The 21439-nt window shown below is 49.4% G+C and overlaps 1 protein-coding gene across 1 annotated transcript in view; it reads left to right on the top strand.

Annotated features, from left to right (window-relative positions):
• Window positions 1-21439, top strand: part of efna2b (ephrin-A2b) — a 261482-nt gene that overhangs the window by 221846 nt on the left and 18197 nt on the right. Inside the window, exon 3 of the mRNA XM_079845066.1 lies at window positions 4755-4820. Within this exon, the coding sequence (XP_079701192.1) occupies window positions 4755-4820 (66 nt within the window). The remainder of the gene's footprint in view (window positions 1-4754; window positions 4821-21439) is intronic.

Here is a 21439-nt window from a genome sequence, read left to right as displayed (position 1 = left end):
ATTGGGACACTCTTCGTAGTGCCGCTGTGACGCAATCGCACTTCAAATGTGGCCTTCAGAGGGTGCAGCCTTCACATTGGGACACCCTTCGTAGTGCCGCAATGACGCAATCGCACTTCAAATGCGGCCTTCGAAGTGCGCGCCCTTCACTTTGGGACACAGCTTATGTCTGCTAGGATACTCATCAAGATGGGCATGTTGACATAGTTTTTGTGTGAGTTTGTCCGTTCGAGAGCAAAACTTGAAAGATAACTCAATATTTGCGCACTGTGAGACGTGTGCGCGCTTTCGGATGAGTGCACATAGACAAAATATTCTCACAGCGTGCGCAACTTCTCATTTGTGATGACGGCGAAAATGACTGGTATTCGAACATACTGCAGCACTATATGCATTGAACAAAGTTTACAAAGAGAGAATTTGAAGGACTTTTACACGGCACTCCTGCTCTTGTCAGACGGCACCTCGGTTGGGAAACACTGCTCTATGGCAACGGTGCACGCAGCACTTAAACATATCGGATCTTTACACACAGGCAAACATGGCTTGAGTAACGCAGGAAAGCGCGTTCCTATAGTCTAGTAAAGTAGTGTAGTTACCAATATTTTTAGTGTAATGCGTTACTTTACTTCGTTACCCAAAAAAGTAATATCGTTACTGTAATCCGTTATTTTGTAACTCGTTACCCCCAACACTGGGGATGATATATATTAGGTGAGCCAAGAGATAGCATGATATTATTCATAAACCTCTAAAATCACTGTACAATAAGTGTGTGACGTGAATGGGTGTGAACTCAATGACTGAAATGCACAGTAAGGTCAGAAATCAGAGCTTTGTCAAGAATAATATCAACTAAAATTCATGCACATTTTATTTACTATTTAATATGTCTATTTAAAGGTTAAAATATATTTTAAATGTTTTAAATATTCAGATTTGCATTTGTATGCATAGTAAAAGTTATTTTAGCAATTTTCAACCATACTTTCTTTCCACTGCCATGTTCTCTAATCAGCTATTTTATACAGTATCTTCTTATTTGAGGCTATGGACGATTGTCCTAATACACCAAAAAGTTTGTATGGAAATTGAAAATAAGTAAAAAAGATTTAAAGAAATATTATTATTTTATGAATTTTATAAGGCAACTTTTCAATGTTTTTGAAAGTCTCTTCTACTCACCAAGGCTGCATTTATTTAATCAAAATAAAGTAAAACAATAATTTTGTGAAATATTATTACAATTTAAAATAACTTTTCTGTTTTAATACATTTTCAAATCTAATTTATTAGTTTGATAGCAAACTGAATTTTCAGTAGCCATTACTCCTGTATCACATGATCCTTCAAAAATAATTCTAATGCCGATTTGGTGCTCAAGGATCATTTCTTATCAACGTTGAAAACAGTTGAATCGTTTTAAGTGTTGAACCTCTTCTGTGTTGATGTAACATAAGTCGACCGGAGGCGAATTGCAGAACCCAAGTGCAGTTTTTATTCCAAAATCCAAAACATAAAACAAAGACTTGACTTGACTTGACTTGACTTGACAATGGACAATGGCACCCTAAACCCTCGCGATCTTCCTCTGAGTCGCACTTTCATGACGTAATGCCACTTTGATTGCCGGGAAGAAGTCCGCTGCGTAACCCGCACCAGTATGGGCTCAGCAGAAGTGCGCATCGAGGGCGCATATTGACCTCAAAGAGGGCGCTCGCGAGCACCCTTCTGAGACCTAAAATGACAAATGGGACACCCTGCGGACCCTAACGGACACGCGCACGCAGCGGCCATTGTAAGTCCACAAGACCGAAAGTGCACATGAAGTGTGCCATTTGGGACAGGGCCTAAGCGTGCGTCTCAATCAGCTCCCTAGTTCAGTAGTCAGGGCACTGATAAGGACAAAGGTCAATGGGCTGATTCCCTGATCAGTGCCTTGACTACTGAACTAGGGAGCTGATTGAGACGCACCCTATGAAACAAGACAGTGAACATGGCAAACTAAGAACATGAAACATAAACATGAAACAACACCAAAACACACTGTGACAGTTGAAAAAAGTGCTGCTTAATTTTTTGGGTGAAAATTGTGTGACAATTTAGTTGCAATGACCAATGACAGACAATCCCAGTAAAAGAGTTTAATCTAAAAAAAAAAGTAAATGTATATTGTATGACTTATATACACACAAATTAATATTTACTTAAAGGGGCTATATGCAACTTTTTCCCCAAAATAAACGTAACAATAGCCTTTTTATTTTACCATTTATGACTCAAACATCTCCTGATGAGCATACTGACACCTTGTCCGCTCACAGTGGGTGCACCTATAAGCCTGTGTCCTATTTTTCCTATTTTCTGGCGGGTCGTCTTTTCCCGCGCTGTCTGCGGATGTGACGTCACCACCGCTGCGAGAGCGAGCAGAAAATGAGAGCAGTTCTGTTTTTTGGCCACAGGTGTCAGTCGCGAGTTTAAATTTCAGAAAAACGCATATAGCCCCTTTAATATTTACATTATATAAATGCCCTCATTTTATTTGAAGATATTTCATTATATTCAGTTGGCCTACAGGTTTCTAATGAAAAGCCATGTCTGAAATCTAATTCATATAGTTAAAAAAATAATAATAATCCCATGGATTCCTCACTGTTGTTTTCAATAATTTTTCTGTACTTTTTTTTTTAATGAAATATTAGAGAAACATCTTCACCAGATCTCACTGTAAACACAGTATCTAAAGGTTGTAGAAAGTAGCCTTCTCATAATATGAGGCTATAATTGTAAATCTGTAGATATATTTAGCTCTGAATGAATTTAAAATGAATTGAATTTAAGTTGTAATTTTGGCCACCCTTGAAATGGGCCATAGCCAGCAGTAAATATGCTGAAATAAACAGTTATGCATGGTAGAATGCAAGAACATCAGGGGTCTAAAGTATTTGCACTGTTCAGTTCATTAGATCAATAAACCACCAAATAGTTTTGACTGATCTCGCAATTGTCCAGCGTTGGGGAAGCTACTCTGAAACTGTAGTTTGACAAGCTACAAGCTACTTATAAATTAAAGTAGTTAAACTACAGTCAAGCTACTCTTCTGAAAAAGTAGTTAGATACACTACAAGTTACTACCAAAATGTAGCTAGTTACATCGAAACTACTTCAATTTTTTTTTTTTTTTTTTTTTTTTTTACAAATAACTGAATAATCGTTAATGAAGAATGTTTTAAGTTAAATGTTTGGGGTTTAAAACAACACAATGCAATACAATAATGATAAGAGTAAAGTTTTATTTTGTAAACTATCCAAATATACAATACTCAGTCTATATCTCGAACTGACTGTCAAAGTGCAAAATCGCTACAAATGTCATGTCACATCAATGCAAGAACAAAATATAAGCAACACAGGAGTAGACAAAAATGCTGGTAAACTCACAACAAGTTCAGTGATGCATCATATGGTGTGTGTGTGCGTGCACGCAGACCCGCTCCGAGACGCGAAGCATGCACTGCTTGCGTGAACATTGTGGAATTCATTCTGTAACCCGCGCGATCAGATCCTTTGCCGTGGGATAAGTACACTAAACTATATCGCAATATTGTTTTCTGTTCAATTGACAGATGCTTTACCAGTGCATTGACGCAAACACCACATTCGTGATCTTTCAGGTTCTTTATAAAACTGGTGGGACAGATTAAACTATGGCGGAGATATAGATATAGATATAGATAGCAAGATAATCAATTTAAAAAGTCTATTATTCACCTGTATGTGCTTGAAGTCTTCGATGCAGACATGGTTTTAATCTTTTGTTGGTAGGCTATAAATCAAGTGTAACCTTTACTAGTCGATTTGTGTAAAGTTATCAACCCACTCCTGCATGTTCTTTACATAATCATCAGATGATCTCTTCTCTGTGAACCGTAAAGCTGCAAGATGCGTAAATGAAACAATAGATGGCGGTATAAGAAGAAAACACTGTGCTGCTTCAATGCATTGCAGGCTCGTCAAAACACAAAACGGAATGTAGCTTTTGGTCGCTCTACACCGCTACTTGCTGGAAAAAGTTAGCTACTGGAAAAGCTACATTGTTTTAAAAGCAACTGAGCTACTAACAAGCTTCTGAAAAATGTAGTTAAGTTAGTAGCGTCGTTACTTGTAGTTAACTACTCCCCATCACTGCAATTGTCTATATTCAAATATAATGAAAAAAAAAAAGTATGATAGACTTTGTGCCATCTATGGTCAAAAGAAAAAATGAAGGTGTGTGTCATCTTACCCCATCACTTAAAAAGTTATATTAAAGGACTGGAAGTCATACGTTTTACACTCCACCATCGCCTGTTATTTAATTATGTAATTTGCAGGGTGAGATGGGTAGTTTTTAAATAGTATTTTAAGCAGTATTTTAAATTCTTAAAACAAGTTAAGTAATCACTTACACATTTGTTGTTTTTATAACAATGATTCATTTCAAATCTCTTTATTGATTTTTTTTTTTTTTAATCCCTATTGAGAAAATGAATCAGGAAAAGTACTTCCGCAATGAAAAAGTGGACAGTGTTATGCTCTATTGGTTGAACTTGGTGGTTTGGGTTAGTTGGCCACTTTGTGATTTAGGTCAACAGTAAAATAATTTTTTTAATGTACTTTTAAGCCATTTCTAAGTAAATCATGTCAATTCACATAGATTTATCAGTCTGTGAGGAATATTAACAGTAGCTTTCACTTTCTCTGTCTCTCCACAGCCTCACCACACCCCAACCTCGGTGGGAAGCCGTGTTTGAAATTGAAGGTGTACGTCAAGCCTACGAGTGAGTGTGTCCCAGCGTCTGCCCGCCGTGTCTGCTCTCTTTCTATTTATGTTATTTATGGTGATACTTGCAAATTGGTAACAGGAATCTCACATCCCAACCCTCGTGTCCAGTTTGATTTAACTGAGCAGGTCAAACTTGGGAATTCTGTGAACACCTGTATTAACTCCAGTGATGGCTGAAATGCTTAGCGTTGCTTAATTTATTTTGAGGAAATTGGTTCTCTTCACTCTGGACCTCCACTGATGACTAAGACAGCTTGTTTTATGGGGCCGATCATTCATGATACCAGAAACGGTGGAGAGATAGTGTTGCCCCTCTAGGGCACTCTCTGTAGGAATCTATTCATCTCACACTGGGCAGATAACAATCAAAAAATGTTGACCGTCAACTAATCAAGGCAGGCAGGTTCAGACGTTAAGAGACCTGCAGGGGTTCCCACACACAAGCCACAAACACCAGGATACCCTGCAGTTAAACACAGAGGTCTTGGTTTATTTAACCTCTCATCCCTGGTAGAAATGGCAGCTACGGGTAACACTACTTAAATCACTTTTCCTCATGTCAGACTTGTCCAGAAAATATACTCATTAAGCTAGACTGTAATTTACAGCATCTGCATGTATCACACATAGACCTGCTTACTGTCAAGGAGGACTTGGCACTGCAAAATAGTAAGAAATAAAACACAGGTGTGCTGCAAGAGGGGGAATGAATTTGAATGCTCTAAAGCATTTATACATACACTTGTTTAGATGGAAAAAACTTATTTTGAATAGACATTGATATTTTTACTAAGGTTTAGGAAGGACGTTTTTTAGCAAGGTCGAGAATTGAGAATGTCTCGGTTACGTATGTAACCCTCGTTCCCTGAAGGAGGGAACGGAGATGCCACATCGGAGTACCGATGTATAGGAATCTCGCTCGCGAGAGCCAATCTACTTTGAGTGTAACTAAACGAGCCAATGCACATTGACATGCAATGATTGCACCAGGTGCTCATGCCACGCCGTGCAGGTATAAATGAGACACAGGTGATGTCATCAAATCAGCCTTTTGCTGAGGAGCCAAGTAGGTAGACACGCACCCCAGCAGGGTACAGAGGACATGGCGATGGGAACGAGGGAACGAGGATTACATACGTAACCGAGACGTTCCCATTCAGTCGGTCACTCTCTACGCCACGTCGGAGTACCGACGAATAGGAATCCCTACCAAAGCGCCATAGCCTCTGCCCCCATCCAGTACCCGCCTGAGCTCTCTTATCTGATGAGACGGGGCTCACACTGGGAAGTCCATCACTGCTGTTCTGCATGACCCACTCAGTGATTATTGGATAACACTGGGAAAGCGTGCCCTAGAGAAGGGAACGCTGCGGAGCCCACATCGTACTCCGAAGGAGTTATGTGGAGTACAATGCTGAGCCGTAACCCGCAACGGAGGAGGGGGCTCAGTCCCACTGACGGGAAGGCTCTCCCAAGGGAAAGACACGGGCTTCCCGTGACAGACAAAGAGCTGTTCTGAGGTTCTGAAGCTTTGAGTTCTATCCTCGTAAATCTTCTATCCGGGGGCAGCGCTTGCAGGTTCACCACCTGGTCCCTGAAGGGAGTGGTAGGAACCTTGGGCACGTAGCCAGGCCGGGGTCTCAACACCACGTGGGTATCACCCAGCCCGAACTCTAGGCACGATTCGTCGACCGAAAATGTTTGCAGGTCCAATGCAGCCAACAGCAAAGTCTTCATAGACAGAATCTTTAGCTCTGCTGACTGCAAAGGCTTAAATGGGGCATTCTGAAGTGCTCGGAGCACCAGAGCAAGATCCCAAGAGGGTATGGAGGGAGGGCGAGGAGGATTTAACCGTCTCACCCCCCTAAGGAACCTGATGACCAGGTCGTGCTTCCCAACCGTCTTACCTTCTACATGGTCGTGATAGGCGGATATTGCAGCAACATAAACCTTGAGGGTGGAGGGTGACAGCCTACGCTCCAACCCCTGTTGCAGGAAGGAAAGCACAGACGCGATCGAACTGAATCGCATAGCCGAGCCTGATGGTCCGAATGAGCCAGCGAGACGGACTGGGGAGCTCTAGCCAGGCTCGCAGAGACTGTGCAAGCGGGACCATAGGGACCACCGGCTTACCCACCGTGGGGCAGCAAGGTGGAATGCAGGTACCGGGCTGGGGCGGCTGTCTCCTGGAGGTGGCCCGCAGCGAGGTGTGAGTGTGCTGTGCAACACTTACCTGATTCCACAGGTGGGCAGGAGGAACGTAAGGAGGTCGTCCCCTGCTGTCCGCTGGCGAAGGGGGAGGATGAGTGTGGTCTGGCGTTTGACCGGCCACAACTCTCCGAGCCCCCTGAGGACCCGGAGATGGAGGAAATTGCTCTTTTATTGAAAATTTGGCGGAACAGAAACAAAACGGAACACAAGATTCTCCTCCCGGCCCTCCTCCCGGGGATGGAGCGGTGCGGTCACAGTCTCCAGAAGAGCAGTCCTCCCCATCTCCGGGTCGCCAATCTCAGGGCCGCTTGCCCTTGCCCTTGCCACCCCTCTTGGCAGGAGCCTGGACGGGCGGGCAGCCTGCTTGCGCCCGGCTCCACGACGTCGCTTGTGTGGAGGCTGCTGCTGCGACGCGGGAGCAGAGGCAGACGCAGGCGGCCGCCCTCGGCGACGAGCAGACTGAAGTGCTGCCGGCGGCGGGGTGGAGACAGCAGCTGACCGCCGTGGCAGGATGTGACTGATGGCCTCAGTCTGCTTCTGTGCGGCCGAGAACTGCTGGGCGAAGTTCTGGACCGCGTCGGCGAAGAGGCCGGTTTGGGAGACGGGGGAGTTAAGGAACCTGATCTTGTCGGTCTCCCTCATGTCTTCCAGACACAGCCAGAGATGGCGTTCCTGGACCTGGACATCGTACGACCCACGGCCCGCGCCGTAACCTTCGCCACACGAAGCGCGAGGTCCGTTGCGGTTCTCAGTTCTTGGAGAACTGCAGGATCGTGACCACCCTCGTGCAAGTTCTTCAGTGCCTGGGCCTGATGAACCTAAAACAACGCCATAGCGTGTAAGGCAGAGCCTGCCTCTCCACAAGCCTGGTAGGCCTTTCTGATCAGATCAGACGAGTACCTACAGGCCCGGAAGGGGAGACACGGGTTCCTCCTGGATGTGGGGTTAGGGCACAGTTGCATAGCAATGGCCCTTTCCACGGGAGGAAACTGCGTGTATCCCTTTGCAGGTCCGCCATCGAGGGTGGTGAGGGAGGAGGATCCACTGGGCCAATTTCGGGCAGTAAAAGGTGCCGTCCATGACCTAGTGAGCTCCTCGTGCACCTCTGGGAAGAAAAGAACCGGGGTGGGGCGCTGAGAACCAGGATGGGCCACCCCGAGAAACCAATCGTCCAACCTTGAGGGTTCGGGACACAGTGGAGGGTTCCACACGAGCCCAACTCTCTCGGCGGCCCGGGAAAGCATGGCCATCATTTCTGGATCAGGATCGGGCACAGCGAATCTTCCGAAGGAGTCCCCTGCGCCGACACGTCATCTCCCGAAATATCTGACCCTCCCTCCGATGCAGCGATTGACATCTGGTCCTCGAGAGGAGCCCCGAAGGATACGGATGGTGCACACCTCGTGGATGGCCCACCGCGTTCCAACGGCAGCTCTACTGGCTGCGGAGTGCGAAAGGGATGAGGGTTCCCCGGGGCTTGGTTCCCTGGGGGAAGCACGCTCACCGTAACCCTCAAATCACTCTGTGGAGGGTTAGATCGAGGCAGAGGCACGAGGACTCCACCCCTTGTGAGATGGAGTCTAGACCGCAACTCCGAGATGGTCATGTTCCCGCAGTGAGAACATGAGTCATCCACCAGCGCTGCCTTAGCGTGCTGAACGCCCAAACACGAGATACAGCGCTGGTGACCATCCCTCGGTGACAGGTAACCACCGCATCCAGAAACACACAGATAGAATGTCATCTTGAAAATGACACAAGCTCTATCTGTGTTTGCTCTTTCAGAAGGACGCTCTCCTTGGTGCTGAAGGACGCAGGGGGTGGGGTCGCGGCGACACAGTCAGGGGGTGGGTGCAGCCTGACGTGCGCACTCTCTCACATGAAGGCGCTCTCTTACCAGCCGTAAGAACGGCTTTTCAGCGCTCTCCACCTAGCGCACCGAACCAGCTGTGAGAACAGCCTTTGTGATTGCTCTAACAAACAACACAAAGAGATGATCCAAAAACCACGCGACCCGCTGCTGTGCCGTCACACCAACACCGACTGAAGAGATCGCTTCCGAAAGGCGGCTTCCGTCTTCAGTCAGGACTGCGAAGTAGTGAGTGATATCTGGCGTTACCATCTACCACTCGGCTCCGAAGCAAAAGGTTGATTTGATGCAAACACCTGTGTCTCATTTATACCCGCACGGCGTAGCATGAGCACCTGGTGCAATCATTGCATGCCAATGTGCATTGGCTCGTTTAGTTACACTCGAAGTAGATTGGCTCTCGCAAGCGAGATTCCTATTCGTCGGTACTCCGACATGGCGTCGAGAGTGACCGACTGAATGGGAACCAGTTCTTGTGCAGTAGGCAACTTATTTTTTTAGGTTCATGGCATAACATGTCCTGACATCATAATAAAGAAACTAAATTAAATAATTATATTCTTGATAACCTAACTAAGTATCTGTTATAATCTTTTATTATTATTCACAAAACACAACTGCTTCTTAACAATGAAAAACTTTTTATTTTCCTAAGTTCCTAAACTACTTAAATATACTAATTGAAGGCCTAATCATGGCTTAATCTAAGATGAAGTCTGTGAAACCGGGCCTTAACATATCAGATAAATAGATTTTTTTTTTTGACAAGGCAAGTTTCGTATAGTTTGTAAAATGTGGTGAGACTTACAAAAAATATTTTGATATTTCTAAACTATAATTTTTACCTTGAGAAATATATATAAAAAACATTGACTGAGATGTGTACATTCAAATAGGGTGTAGAAAATTGTATAAACGTTTATTTGGTTAAACCACATCCATCCATCTTCTTCCGCTTATCCGGGGCCGGGTCGCGGGGGTTAAACCACATGACATTTTTAAAATCATTCAATCTAAATTAAATCTAACTTTTCTTGAAAACCATACGAAACCAACCTACAAAGAGTTCTAAAAAACTTGCAGGGGAGTAACAAAATACATGTAACTCAGTTCCCTTTCATTCAGTCACTACGACGTAACGTTAGTGACTAACGAATGGGGGTTTCGCTTAGAAGCCAATCATCTTCGAGAATTTAACAACTCCCAATGGCAGTGCCAATGCCATGGGTATGCAGAATTTGCATACATAACTCCGCCCCACCGTGTGGGTATAAAAGGAAGTACGCTGGCAACATCGCATTATGTTTCTGCTTTGGAGCCAAGAGAATCTCTTCACCCCTGTAAGCCTGAATTCTGAAGTCCTCTCTTCAGTCTTCGAGACGAGCGGTTCTCCAGGGTGTTGGTGTGACCGCGCGTTCCATCGATCTCACATTGCCTGCCTGCTGATCTGTGCAGTGATCTGCAACAGCTGTGTGTGTTTTCCCTGGGTGCTTCGGCACTCTGCAGAGCTTTCCTCTCACAAAAAGAGCTTGCGCGTGGCACGTCTTTTTCAAGGTGGTTCGCCCGTACACTTCCGTGTGCGATTGATCTACGTTGCTGTCAATGGGCACATTCACTGCTTGACGTGTTTGGGCTTCTGCACATTCGGGCAGTGTTTGTGGATGTGTCATATTCCCACTACGGGAACGTGACCATCACGATGTTGCGGTCGAGACTCAGTGATCTCCGTGAGGAGAGAGAGTCCCCTCTGCCACACCCCAATCTACCGTCTCCGAGAGAGGTGGTACTTTGGCTGTTGGCCAGGGTGACCTAAGGGCGATGCCGTGGTATTAAGATCCCCGACGATCATTCCTCGGGCCACGCCCCCCTCTCGCGTGCTGGACTGAAGCGGCCGTCTCTGACGCCCCGTACCAAACGAGCAGTTTGTTTCGTTCACACTCCAGATAGCAAAGAGATGTCGGTCACCGCATCTCAAGGTGGGCTAGAGTCCTTTGGGGATGACGATTAGGCTGTGCTCCGCCTTCGGGTGTGCCAGCGCTGCCGGATCTGACCTAGAGTTGACAGCCATGTTATCTCGGGCAGCCGCGAGCCTCGGGATGGTGTGGAACTCCGCCCTGTCACGAGCGCTCGTGGTTGCGTGATTGGTTTTTGGGGGGCGGCACCTGACAGCTGTTGGGCCCCGCCCCCAATGCCTTTCGCTTCCGAGATGCATGAGGAGATGACGCAGTCCTGGAAGTCCCCGTGCTTCCCGTGACCGTTCGGTGGCCTCCTCCGCCTTCTCTGCCCTCGATGGGGCCGCGGCCCAGGGTACACTGGGGACCCCTCACTGTCGAACACTCTGTTGCCTACTACGGTGTCCATGGAGGGCTTCGACGTGGCGTGGCTATCCTAAGCGCCCCCCCAAAGCCTGTGGGCTCATCTACTTTGGTGGCGTGGTCCTGCAGACCTTTGCACAGGCACGAGGGTGGAGCCGACCCAGGGCTCTTCAATGAGTTGCGTGCTGCCACTGATCCCGCCCCCCGGGCGGTGAAGATGGCCACATGCTCCCTGGGTCGGGCGATGTCCACAGCTGTGGTCCGGGAGAAACACCTGGCCTTACTTGGTGATGTGGAGGACGTTGAGTGGGCCCGCCTCCTCAACTTGCCCATATCCCAGGCTGGCCTCTTCGGTGGCACGGCTGAGAACTGCGCCCAACGGTTCTCTGCCGCCCGAAAGCAGACTGAGGCTGTAACACGTACTGCCCCAGCAGCCAGCTGCTGCACCCAGCCGCCAGCTCAGTCGCCTCAGCTCGCTCACCGCCGAGGGCGCCCTCCCCCCTCCCGCCCGGCCCCAGCAGCAGCCTTCACCTGGGCCGCACCGTGGAGGTGGTTGCAGGATGACGCCCAGTCCGCTCCACAGCCTGACTAAACTCAGAGATGGGTTCCAGTTCTTTCTAGGGGATGGTAGCAGGGCCTCTCCTTCCCCCGGTGGAGGGCCAGGGGAAAATCCTTCCGCTGCTGGCCCCCGGGCTAGCGGCGCTTGGAAAGAACTCATGTCCTTGTCTCTGAGGACCCAGAGACCGGTGATGGCAGTGTGTGCCGCCTCCGGGCCGCTCTCTCTCTCTCTCGCCAGCCTCCTCTCAGAGCAGACCCCAGTGGAACGTGCGTCATTCCCTGGTCTCCTCTGTCAGGACGCAGCTGCTGACTGTGCCCCCACACCGTGACACTACGCCTCCCACATCTGGGCCAGTCACGCTGCCTCACTGCCCCACCCGGGGTACGTCTGTGGTTCAAGTGACCCCGCTGGTCAGTTCCTGGGAGCCTGGCTACAGCTTCCGGGACTGTCCGCTGGTTCGCGAAGACCGTCAGGCTCGGCTATGCAATTCAGTTCGCGCAGGCTCCTCCCCGCTTCTGGGGAGTCCGCCCACCATGATGGGGCCTAATGCGATCGAGCCTGTCCCTCCAGCCGAAATGAAGGACGGCTTCCTCAGCCCTTACTTCATTGTACCCTAGAAAACCGGTGGGTTATGGCCAATCCTGGATCCGCCCATCTTGAACCGATCCCTTCATAGGCTTCCGTTCAGGATGTTGGCGGCGAACGCCTTCTTGAATGCGTTCGTCCAGTAGATTGGTTTGCAGCGGCCGACCTGAAGGACGCCTACTTCTATGTGTCCATCCTACCTAGACACAGACCGTTCCTACGGTTTGCTTTCGAGGGGCGTGCATATCAGTACGCTGTCCTCTCATTCGGGCTAGCTCTGTCCCCTCGCGTCTTCACGAAGATCGTCGAGGCAGCCCTTGCGCCACTCAGGCAGCACGGGGTTCGCATCCTGAACTACCTCGACGACTGGCTCATAATGAGTCACTCTCGAGAGCAGGTGTGCGAACACAGAGACCTAATGCTCCAGCACTTAACCCGTCAACCGGGCCTTCGGGTCAACTGGGAGAAGAGCAACTTTGCCCCGTGCATAGGATCTCTTTTCTCGGTATGGATATCATCTCGGTCGCCATAAGCGTGCAGCTTACGTCTCAGCTGACTTGCCTCCGTCAATCGAGAGCAAGAGTGAGGTTCCACCGAAACTGTTTTAGAGGCTCCTGGGGCATATGGCATCTGCAGCCGCAGTGACGCCGCTCTGATTGCTTCATATCACACCGCTTCAGCATTGGCTTCGCGATCGAGTCCCGAGATGGGCATGGCGGTCTGGCACGCTCCGGGTCCTAGTAACGCGGGCCAGAGTTTTCCATATGCAGCCCTTAGCGGGTCATATGTGTACTCTCTAAGTCCTCCCTACGGGTAGGCATTTTGGCATATCTCCACTGGAATATGCTTCCCAGTGTACCTTGGTATTCCTGTGATAAGTGGAAGTCCTTCGTCCGTACTAGTCTTACGACAGGGTACTCACACTTACGAAGGGCACTGGAAGACAGCCGTGGCGTCACCGTATTGGGACCCCCATTCATTAGTCACTAATGTTACGTCGTAGTGACTGAACGAAAGGGAACGTCTCAGTTACGTATGTAACCCTCGTTCCCTGAGGAGGGAACGGAGACGTAACGTCTCTTTGCCACTTCCGCTGCACTGCTGGAACGGAGAGTGTTCTGTCTGCAGAGTTCAGTCTTGGCTCCGCAGCAGATAACATAATGCGATGTTGCCAGCGTACTTCGTTTTATACCCACACGGTGGGGCGGAGTTACGCATGCAAATTCCGCATGCCCATGGCATTGGCACTGCCATTGGGCATTGTTAAATTCTCGAAGATGATTGGCTTCTAAGCGAAACCCCCACTCGTTAGTCGCTAATGTTACGTCTCCGTTCCCTCCTCAGGGAACGAGGGTTACATACGTAACCGAGACGTTACGTATTTAAAATACAAAATTTGAGTATGTGGTTTTAAATGGGTGGTAATCAAATTAGTTACATCCGAAAAGTATTTTAGATTACCAAAGTGATTACTTTGAATTTTAATGTCATTTATTTCATTTAAACATTAATGTAAACTGTAACGTGCAATTAATGTAAACAGCAATTGGTGATTCTCAGACTCTCTGATAGTCTGCAAAAGCATCCTACGATACATTTCTGCTCATAAGTTTCATAGCCATTGCAGAATATGCAACAATATAATAATTTTAACAAAATAAGAGAGATCATAAAAATTGCATGTTAGTTTTATTTAGTACTGTCCTGAATAAGCTATTTCACACGATAGATGTTTACATATACTCCACAAGACAAAATGACAGAATTTATACAAATTGCCACATTAAAAAATGTACATCTTGAATCTTAACTGTCTGTTGTTACATGGATGATCCATGACTGTTCCCCTTCAAGGGAACTCCCACTGCGTCATTGACGCTTTGGGAACGCTTTGCGTGATTGTGTCATGAAGCACATGTGAAATCCGTCCAATTGGGTGATGAGACGTCAGAGGCGGGTGACGTCATGAACCAGGAAACTATAAAGCCTGCCCAAACAGTCAATATTTGTCATATTTATTGTTGTCTGTCACCATATCTTTAGTTATGGCAAGCAAGCAGCTGTTTAGGTCTTGTGTTCATCCCTGTCCACGTTACATTACGGATGGGGATACACATGATCTGTGCGTTGTTTGTCTGTGCGGAGCATGCTCAGTCTGCATTCGAGGGTGCAGACTGTGTACATTGTGAGCAGCTTCCACTGCGCATGCTCGGCTCTTGTCTGGCACTCTTCGAGGAGGGTGCTCAGACTAGCGTTCCTCGTGGTTCGGGCAGCAGCGGCGATCTCAATCATGGGGATCGCAAATGGATCTGTCAGCGGGGTTTGAGACGGGCCCAGCCCTATCTCAGCCTTCAACTGACAGATCCAGTGCCTTCTCCCGGTGTTTGGAAGCACGCACTGCAGTTCCTTCCGCACCGGGTGAGGCACCAACGCTTCACATATCCAGCTGTGAAGCGCTGCTGCTGGAGAATTTGAGGACTCGCCACCTCGGTCTCCAGCATATGAGGAACTGGTGGAGGTTGTGTTACCAGATTAAACATTGACTGGCCAGCAGAGAAGCAGGAAGTTTGTCCTCCTATAGAGTTCACAGTGTACAAACCACTCACTACTCCTCTATAGTTGGCCAAAATCAACATGGTTATGGGGCCTAAGGTGGAAGAGGCACTTGCGAGCTATCTCTCCCCTCAGTCTGCATCGTCCCTAAAGGCCCCGACACTGCCCACCAAACCAGTATGAACAACATCAGCTTTGATGGGCAAAGCATATTCGGCGGCTAGTCAGGCTGCAGCATGCCTTCACACTGTGGGCATGCTGCAGGCGTACCAGGCTGATGTGCTTGGAGATTTAGATGAGGGCGGGGGAATTGGCCCGAACGCAGTAGCTGAGCTGCTGTTTGGGTCTCGCCCTCCCAGGTTTATGGGGGTCCTACCAAGTCACTTTTATTTCTATACCACTTTTCACAACACAGATTGCTTGAAAGCAGCTTTACAGGGATGATACAAAATTAACTTAGTTTTAGATGAAAAGCTAAAGTAAGTTTTTGATTGATTAATTTCTGTTATAAAAACTGATTTCAAAATGTAAAAATGCATGTAAAAAATATATATTGCACAAAATGAAAACAATAATGTAAATATTATTATTATAATTGTGAATCAAAAAATTAAAAGCGCATTTAACTTAAGGTGAGACACGGCAGGTGAAAACATAGTTTTTTTCATGCAGTGGTCAATTTTGAGATTTTGGGCCAGTTTGTTCCCTTAACAAGTAAGCTTTCATGTCATAATAAAAAAATGTCTACATTACACATTAAGGTGGTTATTTCATTATATTATGTCAACTTGCGCCTTTAGATTTCTACCCGAAATCATCAAAAGTTATTCTAGCGCGAGCTCTCATGCCGTCTCCATTCACAGAAACGTCTCAGTTACGTATGTAACCCTCGTTCCCTGAGGAGGGAACGGAGACGTACGTTAGTGACTAACGAATGGGGGTTTCGCCTAGAACCCAATCACCTTCGAGGAGTTTAACAGCGCCCAATGGCAGTGCCAATGCCATGGGCATGCGGAATTTGCATGCGTAACTCCGCCCCACCTCGTGGGTATATAAGGAAGTATGCTGGCAACATCGCATTATGTTTCTGCTGCGGAACCAAGATCTGAACTCCGCGTTCCAGCAGCACAGCTGACGTGGCAAAGGAACGTACGTCTCCGTTCCCTCCTCAGGGAACGAGGGTTACATACGTAACCGAGACGTTCCCTTTCGTTCAGTCACTACGACGTACGTTAGTGACTAACAAATGGGGGTTCCAATATAACAGCGCCACTCAGCTGTCTTCCAGTGCCCTGCGTAAGTGTGAGATCCCGCCATATAGGGCCGAAGGACTCCCACTTATCACAGGATCCCAGTGAGGGAATGCCAAAATGCCTACCCATGGGGAGGACTTAGGGAGTACACATATGACCCGCTGAGGGCTGCATATGGGAAATTCTAGGGTACCAGCCGAAGGTGGATTTTTAACCCTAGGGGTGGCAGGGACTTGCCAAGGGAAAGACACCTGCTCACTGAGGAGGCTTACAGTGGAAATACTCATGTGGGGGTCGCCGGAGGGGAACCATGCACACGGGGCACCTGGCCGGACATGAGGGGCTGGGCTCGAGAGGGCAGACTGAACTGATGTCGGCCTCGACAGTGCTGGAGGAGCTCAGGGCTCTCGTGGAGCTCACCTGAGGGAAATATCGCACGTATCCAGTCCATGGAGTGGAATGGCGAGCAAGCGAAGACACCTGAGCCTGGTCCATTACCGGCCACTAGTAGAGGCGAGTACATAGTCGGACACTGGCTCCACTCGGAGATTGTAGAATCTGGCGAATGTGTTCGGTGTCGCCCAGCCTGCAGCTCTGCAGATGTCTGTTAGCGAGGCGCCATGCGCTAGAGCCCAAGAGGAGGCCACACTCCGGGTGGAGTGTGCCTTCACACCAAGGGGACATGGTCGACCTTGCTGCTGGTAAGGCAAAACAATGGTGTCCACTATCCAGGGAGACAACCTCTGCTTTGAGAGAGCTCTTCCCTTCCGCTCTCCACCATAACAGACAAAGAGCTGGTCTGAGGTCCTGAAACACTGCGTCATGTCTACGTAAGCGCGGAGAGCACGTAATGGACAGAGCAATGCCAAGGCTGGGTCTGCGTCCTCCAAAGGCAGCGCTTGCAGGTTCACCACCTGATCTCTGAATGGGGTGGTAGGAACCTTGGGCACATATCCAGTCCGGTGTCTCAGGATCACGTGAGAGTTAGCCGGCCCGAATTCTAGACACGCTTCGTCAACCGAAAATGCCTGCAGGTCCCCGACCCTCTTAACGGAGGCCAGTGCCGTCAGCAGTGCCGTCTTCATCGACAGGAACTTAATATCAACTGATCGCAAAGGCTCAAAGGGAGGCCTCTGCAGAGAACTTAGAACTACTGAGAGGTCCCAAGAGGGAACGAGAGGAGAGCGAGGAGGATTCAGTCTCCTCGCCCCCCTCAGGAACCTGATGATCAGGTGGTGCTGACTTACCTTCTTGTCCCCCAAGAGGTTGTGATGGGCAGATATTGCAGCCACATACACTTTAAGGGTGGAGGGAGACAGCCTTCGCTCCAGCCCCTCTTGGAGGAACGATAGCACGGACCCGATCGGGCATTTCCAGGGGTCTTCTTGGCGGGAAGAGCACCAGGTGACGAAGAGGTTCCACTTCAACGCATAGACGTGTCGTGTAGACTCTGCCCTAGCGGAAGTGATGGTGGGGACCACAGTAGGTGGCAGGCCACTCAAACCTGCCGCGTCCCATCCAGAAGCCACACGTGGAGCTTCCAGAACGCTGGACGCGGGTGCCATAGAGTGCCCCGTCTCTGAGAGAGGAGGTCCGGTCTCAGAGGAATAGGCCAGGGAGGGGCTGTCGCAAGGAGTAGCAGTTCTGAGAACCAGGTCTGGCCGTGCCAATACGGGGCGACCAACATGACCTGCTCCTTGTCCTCCCTGATCTTACACAGTACCCGTGCGAGAAGGCTCACTGGGGGGAACGCATATAAGCGTAGGCCCCACGGCCAGCTGTGCGCCAGTGCATCCGTGCCGAGCTTGCCCTCGGTCAGGGAATAGTACAGGCTGCAATGGGAGGAGTCGTGGGAGGCAAACAGATCTACCTGTGCGTCGCCGAACTGTTCCCAAATCAGCTGGACCGTCTGGATGGAGTCTCCATTCTCCAGGAAGTGGCTGAATCCGTGAGAGCTCGTCGGCTGCACGGTTCAGGTCTCCCGGGATGTGGACAGCACGAAGGGACCTCAGGTGCTTCTGACTCCATAAAACGAGATGGCGGGCGAGTTGAGACATACGGCGGGAGCGTAGACCGCCCTGGTGGTTGATGTACGCTACTGTGGCCGTGTTGTCTGTCCGGACTAGTACATGTTGACCCCTCAGCAACGCTCGGAAGCGGTGCAGGGCGAACCGTACTGCCAGCAACTCGAGGCAATTGACATTCAGAAGGCGCCGGGGTCCTGTCCAGGAGCCCGCGGCTGCTTGTCCATTGCACATGGCAGCCCGTGGAGGAGGCATCTGTTGATACAACAACATGCCTGGAAACTCGTTTTAAGGACACTCCGGTCCGTAGAAAACTGATGTTTGACCACGGGGTGAACGTCTGTAAGCAAGCCCGAGTCACTTCTACCCGGAGCGTGCCAGACCGCCATGCCCATCTCGGGACTCGATCGCGTAGCCAGTGCTGAAGCGGTCTCATATGTAGCAATCCGAGCGGCGTTACCGCGGCTGCAGATGCCATATGCCCCAGGAGCCTCTGAAACGGTTTCAGTGGAACCGCACTCTTGCTCTCAATTTGACGGAGGCAAGTCAGCAGAGACTGCGCGCGCACGCGCTCGTAAGCTGCGCGCACATGGCGACCGAGTCGATATCCATACCGAGAAAAGAGATCCTCTGCACGGGGCAAAGTTTGCTCTTCTCCCAGTTGACCCGAAGGCCCAGACGGGCTAAGTAATGGAGCACTAGATCTCTGTTCGTCTCGAAGGCTGACAAAGACTGACAAAGACAAAGTTAGCAGGCTTGAAGGAGTGAAGAGGTACTCTTGGCTCCAAAGCAGAAAAATAATGCGATGTTGCCAGCATACTTCCTTATATACCCACGAGGTGGGGCGGAGTTACGCATGCAAATTCCGCATGCCCATGGCATTGGCACTGCCATTGGGCGCTGTTAAATTCCTCGAAGGTTATTGGCTTCTAGGCGAAACCCCCATTCGTTAGTCACTAACGTACGTCCTAGTGACTGAACGAAAGGGAACATGTCATGCTTGGTATCATTATCCGGTTGTTAAGTCTGACGTCACGTGGCAGCGCTTCCGGGTCCAAACGCTCCATCTCATACCAGAAGAAAAACAACAAACGTTGCTAATATACATACACAATGTGGTTTAATACTACAAAAAATATTCATAATCATAACCTTTATTTCCTTACCAAAATTCCTGATGGCCAGACAGTGATTCGTCTTTTATAAATCTTAAAAATATTAATGTCTGTGACGCTGTGAGCACAGAGACTGTTGTGTAGACTGTAAGTATTTAAAATATGTAACTTTTTCAAATGTTTGATGTTTAATATGAATAAATAGAGCTCATAAACGGCCGTCGATGGCATTCTCAAGTGAAACGAGTTGAGGCTTGGACTCAGAAGCAGCGTTCCTTACGTCACGACTTAACAAGTGGATAAAGCTCTCAGTCTCACAGACAGCGCTGTCTAATCCAAATATGGGCATTTCCTTTGTAGAACTAACCAACCGCGAAAGTTTGTCAAGAGGATGTATCGTGTTTAGGCTAAAAATAGGTTCGACGTTTATCGCGCTTTGGAAAGAAACTGCATCTTGTAGAAAGGTAAGCACAGATGCGATCGAACATCTTCGGGGGTCTTCTCGGCGAGAAGAGCACCAATCGACGAACAGGTTCCACTTCAACGCATAGAGGCGCCTCGTAGAGGGGGCTCTAGCGGAAGTGATGGTGTCAACTACCGCTTGCGGTAGGTCACCTAGAACCTCCGCGTCCCGTCCAGGGACCAGACATGGAGTTTCCAGAGGTCCGGACGCGGGTGCCATAGGGTGCCCCGTCTCTGAGTCAGGAGGTCCTGCCTCAGAGGAATGGGCCAGGGAGGTGCTGTCGCAAGGAGCACTAGTTCCGGGAACCAAGTCCGGTTGGGCCAATACGGAGCGACCAACAGGACCTGCTCCTCGTCCTCCCTGACTTTGCACAGTGTCTGCGCAAGAAGGCTCACTGGGGGAAACGCATACTTGCGTTCTTCCCAGGGCCAGCTGTGGGCCAGGGCATCCGACCCGAGGGTCCCCTCGGTCAAGGAATAAAACCACTGACAGTGGGTCGTCTCTGGGGAGGCAAACAGGTCTACCTGTGCGGCCCCGAAATGACTCCAGATTAGCTGGACCGCCTGGGGATGGAGTCGCCATTCTCCTGGAAGCACCTGCTGACGTGACAGCTCGTCGGCCGCACGATTGAGCAGGCCTGGAATGTGAACGGCACGAAGCGACCTCAGATGCTTCTGACTCCATAAGAGGAGAGGGCGTGCGAGTTGCGACATGCGACGGGAGCGTAGACCACCCTGTTTGTTGATGTACGCTACGGCCGCAGTGTTGTCCGTCCGGACCAGAACCTGCTTGCCTCTGAGCGGCACTTTGAAGCGGCTGAGTGCAAGACGAACTGCTAACAACTCGAGGCAATTGATATGCCATTGCAGTTGAGGCCCCGTCCACAGACCCGAAACTGCAAGCCCGTTGTATGTGGCACCCCAACCCGTGGATGAGGCAGTGCCTGGACACTTGTTCTAGGGGAACTCCCGCCCGGAGAAACAGAGGGTCCGACCACGGGCCGAAGGTTTGGCGGCACCTCGGAGTCACTTGGACGCGGAGGGAACCGCTGTGCCACACCCATCTCGGGACTCGAACGTGTAGCCAGCGTTGAAGCGGTCTCATATGAAGCAATCCGAGCGGCGTTACTGCGGCTGCGGATGCCATATGCCCCAGGAGCCTCTGAAAATGTTTCAGTGGTACCGCTGTCCTGCCTTTGAACGAATTCAAGCAGTTCAACACTGACTGGACGCGCTCCTCTGTGAGGCGCGCTGTCATGGCGACCGAGTCTATCTCCATACCGAGAAAAGAGATCCTCTGTGTGGGACAGAGTTTGCTCTTCTCCCAGTTGACCCGAAGTCCCAACTGGCTGAGGTGACTGAGCACCTTGTCCCTGTGTTCGCACAACTGCTCTCGCGACTGGGCAAGAATCAGCCAGTCGTCGAGGTAGTTGAGGATGCGAACACCATGCTCTCTCATGGGAGCAATGGCCGCCGCCGCAACCTTCGTAAAGACGCGGGGCGATAGGGACAGGCCGAAGGGTAAGACGCGGTACTGATATGCCCGTCCCTCGAACGCGAAGCGCAGAAAGGGCCGGTGTCGAGGGAGAATCGAGACATGAAAGTACGCGTCCTTCAGGTCGATCGCTGCAAACCAATCTCGGGGACGGATGCACCTGAAGATGCGC

This window comes from Gobio gobio (genome assembly GCF_949357685.1).
Source record: "Gobio gobio genome assembly, chromosome: 19".
NCBI classification, from domain to species: Eukaryota; Metazoa; Chordata; class Actinopteri; order Cypriniformes; family Gobionidae; genus Gobio; species Gobio gobio.
This window is presented reverse-complemented; position numbering and strand designations above follow the sequence as displayed.